Source organism: Hyalella azteca, unplaced genomic scaffold, assembly GCF_000764305.2.
Source record: "Hyalella azteca isolate HAZT.00-mixed unplaced genomic scaffold, Hazt_2.0.2 contig15312, whole genome shotgun sequence".
NCBI classification, from domain to species: Eukaryota; Metazoa; Arthropoda; class Malacostraca; order Amphipoda; family Hyalellidae; genus Hyalella; species Hyalella azteca.
Window position 1 is genome coordinate 40863 of NW_025945169.1, and position 4087 is coordinate 44949.

At 38.4% G+C, this 4087-nt stretch overlaps 1 protein-coding gene across 1 annotated transcript; it reads right to left on the reverse strand.

Annotated features, from left to right (window-relative positions):
* Positions 1-319: 319 nt before the first annotated feature.
* LOC108675269 lies at positions 320-3401 on the reverse strand. Its single transcript, XM_018163266.2, has 5 exons — positions 3227-3401; positions 2776-2886; positions 2147-2254; positions 1454-1654; positions 320-683 (listed from the first exon to the last, which is right to left on the reverse strand). The coding sequence occupies exons 1-5, from the start codon at positions 3399-3401 to the stop codon at positions 442-444; spliced, it is 837 nt and encodes a 278-aa protein (XP_018018755.1). The 3' UTR covers positions 320-441.
* Between the last annotated feature and the right edge of the window lie 686 nt (positions 3402-4087).

Genomic DNA, 4087 nt, shown 5'->3' on the forward strand with positions numbered 1-4087 from the left:
AGATCATTATAGGGCTTAACTTAAATACATGTATAAGGTAAGATAATAAATGATATAAAATTTAACGCCAAACATTTATTTTGAGTCCAAATGAACATCAGAAAAAATTTAAGACAGTTGAAATATTCTCGAAAAACTATAATGCTGTGTAAATGCGCTCCAAATATTCGTACGTCCATTATTATGTAGGAAGTCAGATGATGATCTCGCTCGAAAGCTTTCAAAAATTTTTAACCACGCTCGATTAATTTGGATAAAAATAATATTTTTCTTGATGATAATTTTACAATTAAATCTATCAAATTTTGACAGGGTTTTTCCTAGTGCCAGCCCGTAAAACTAATAATGAATAACATCTTTTAATGCTCTTTAATTTACGAGTTTAGCGATATTTATCTCCAATATGATTCGGTGTCTTTTTCGCAGCGCAGCCGTAGCACATCATCCTTTTATCACTGAGAGAGTCTCACACGGCTTGATGGTCTTGGTGGTGTCGACGCACATGTATAAAAATTCAGTGTTACACGTCGCAGAATAGATTTTCCCGGACTGCATGATGGCCACGCAGGAGGAGGTGTCATAGGGAATACTATCCCACATGTCAGCGACCACGGGAGTCTTGCTTGGCATGTGGACCCAAGCGCCGTCGATGTATTGCACGTTCACCCAGAAACCCAGTGTTTCTGAAAAATCCGAGAAATATTACCCGGAATTAAAATTCGAATTTGAAATTTATAGAATGTTGAAACAAAATTAGATCAGAAAATATTCTCTCACACCAGACGGTCTGTTGATTTTAGTTTCTCGGTTGAATCGGACGTAGAATTACAGTGATCGAATGGACTTTTCTATAAGAAATGTCGGCCTTCTTTTCACAAGCTGATATTTACAAAAAAAATTCTTTCCTTGACTGAGATTATAATGCATCTTTATAAATCAAAAAATCAATGATATACATATGATTCGAAAGATATTTGACTTTCCCTTAACAACACAATTCATGGAAATTATGAAATGAATTCATTGGAACAAGCACAAAAGTCTGATAGTAGTTATTATAAAAAAGCAACACAATAACAAAGTAAACAATAAATAATAATAAAAACGCGGTTTCAGCGTTTATTAGTCCGTAGGCCTGTCGCCGATTCTTAACATCGCTAACATTCACAGCATTTTGCGGTCTCGAACTCGCAACTCACTGCTACAATTCTGCTGTGCTTAACCGTCCGGCTGCCTTGCTGATTCTGACCAGAAACTGGCGCACATGCAGAGCTGGGATCGAACCCGCGCCTCGCCGCGCCAATCTTGGTACTCTGAACTTTAACCACTGGGCCACCATGCCCTTAACATTTTAGTTCATACATCTTGGAGGCATACATGAGATTTGCATAGTATATGTCTGCACTGCCTCCTCATAACTGGAAAAGGTAGCCAAACATCATTGTTTTCTCACCAGGTTTCGTGGCGGCGGCTGTCTTCATGGCATTCAGGTTCTCCTCCGTGTCTACTTGGGCCAGCTCGAGTCCACGCAACGCACATTTGGTCGCTGCCGCACAGAAGGTCGCTGACTCTGCTACAATGAGGATGTGGGGGACTGCTTCCGTTCCAATGCAAGATACTGCTCCATCCGAAGGGCTTGCTATTTCAGTTCCATCTAAGAAATATGGAAAAGTAGTCAATAAGTTGACCAGTTAATGTGTAGGAACACCGAATACTTGAAAACTGTAAGACTGATAAGTTATCAGAATTCACGTACATAGATTCCACTTAATTGCCTCAAATAATTTTAAAAATTTGCCTAATTCCTGTAGAATAGTAAGATTATAAATGACATTTTCAGCACCCACTTCTGTAAAACCCGTGAAAACAAAGTTAGAAGCACCTTCCTGTTCAATTTGGCACACTGTATAACACTCTAATTCAACTATTGCGGTTCCATGGACAATCCGCAAAGACTTGTAATGCTGTTATTTGATTCACAGTCCTATTGCATGGCCCGAGCTTTTATTCCGTGAATCAGGAAAGTAATATTACTTGCCGGTTCTTTGTTTATTGTAAACTGCTATAGCGAACTGCAAAAATATTATTCAATATGAAAATTTAACAATAAATATGTTTTATTTTGTATTGCCTGTCGTTTATTCACCTTGAACAGTTACCGTCTTTCCAACACACGTCGAGTAGCACATTCCATCGCTCGTTATGTTTTGGCCATTCAAGAACCCTCCAAAAGGAGTGACGCACCCACTGTTACCTGAGGAGAAATAATTACTGTGAATTCTTGATATATTATTGAAATTGTACATAAATTATTGGGGTGACGAACTCCTGTAACGAGAAGAGATGAAGCCCTCGTGAAGGTGGCGAGGAGGAACAATGCAGCTAATTGCGCAAAGTTAGTTAGAATGGGAAGGAGAAGAAAGAGGCAGAACGAAACGGTGATTTCATAAGTGATGCCGATTACAGTTTGATAGATGACCTCTTCTGGAGGTTCATCCGTTGCATAAATAAGGGTAAAAAAACCTTTGCAACCACTCAAGCTTGTAGAGCAAGATTGTCCACATCAAACTTAACAGTGCAAACACAGACGTATTTCTTACATATATATCGTGATCTATCGTAATATTGAGTTTATCTGACGTCACCTTGTACGTAGAAGAAAGGCATGACAACAAAATGATCCGTTCATATATTACAGTAAAATTCTAATTATGTTTGTAGACCAAACGATATCAAAAGTATTTTAAACACAATATGCCCTACACTGTTACTCACCATCATAGCCGATATAGACCGTCTGACCATCGCATGCTTGATTCTCAGGATCATAGAAACCATTCATGGCGATCATGCAGGACCCTCCATTGAACTTGAACATCAGTTTGGCTGTTTATACAGAGCATGGTTAACGCTACGTAAAATAAATGGCACGAAGCTATAACAGAATGAACAATTTAACCCTTATTTAGCAATTGTTTACAATGCATTTTAAGCAAATATTGTTATTATGCAAAGATTTTACCAGGATTTATATTTCTCGTTCGAATTAATCCCGCATTAAAATTAAACAAAAAGAAACTTACCTATTTTTTTATATTACTTGCTTTAAATTTTTATTAGAATCACATCCACTAAAGCCAATAATATTGTTCTCTCTCACTTAAAATAATAAAATCAAGTATGTCAGACAAACAATTTCACATTGACAGTGGATATGAAGAATTACCAGCGTCCACGGTGGCCTGGGCACAAGCGAAGAGAGTCGTGGCAGCGTCAGCGACCTGCCATGTGATGTTCTGAGCACTTGAGCTTGTGACCTGAAAGAACTCTTGTTGCCCTACGACTACCAACCAAAGACTTCCCGTCAGCGAAGCTGCTTGCTTGATGCACGTCGAATACATACTCTGTTTCATTACATACTCTGTTTCATTACATACTCTGTTTCACTACATGCTCGGTTTCATTACATACTCTGTTTCATTACATACTCTGTTTCACTACATACTCTGTTTCATTACATACTCTGTTTCATTACATACTCTGTTTCACTACATACTCTGTATCATTACATACTCTGTTTCATTACATACTCTGTTTTTTTACCTGCCCTGTTCCATTACCTGCTCTGTTTCATTACATACTCTGTTTCATTAAACGTCCTGTTTCATTACCCGCTCTGTTTCATTACATACTCTGTTTCATTAAACGCCCTGTTTCATTACCCGCCCTGTTTCATTACCTGCTCTGTTTCATTACATACTCTGTTTTTTTACCTGCCATGTTCCATTACCCGCTCTGTTTCATTACATACTCTGTATCATTAAACGCCCTGTTTCATTACCCGCCCTGTTTCATTACCTGCTCTGTTTCATTACCCGCCCTTTTTCATTATCTGCTTTGTTTCATTGTCCGCTCTACTTCATTGCCCGCTTTGTTTTGTTATCTACCCTGTTTCATAACCTGCCCTGTTTCGTTACCTGCCCTGTTTCATTACCCGCTATGTTTCATTATTCCACCACGTTTGAATTGAATATTTTATTCTCGTACAACGAAGTGGCGTTAAGTGAACTAACGGAATCCCTGCAAT

Bases quoted from the DNA above. Each gene is read 5' to 3' on its own strand.
- LOC108675269 (XM_018163266.2), bottom strand. From the start codon at position 3,401: ATGTATTCGACGTGCATCAAGCAAGCAGCTTCGCTGACGGGAAGTCTT. The intron at 2,255-2,775 runs GTGAGTAACAGT...ATTTCTCCTCAG, and splicing joins GGTCTATATCGGCTATGATG to GTAACAGTGGGTGCGTCACT. The intron at 1,655-2,146 runs GTGAATAAACGA...CATATTTCTTAG, and splicing joins AAAGACGGTAACTGTTCAAG to ATGGAACTGAAATAGCAAGC.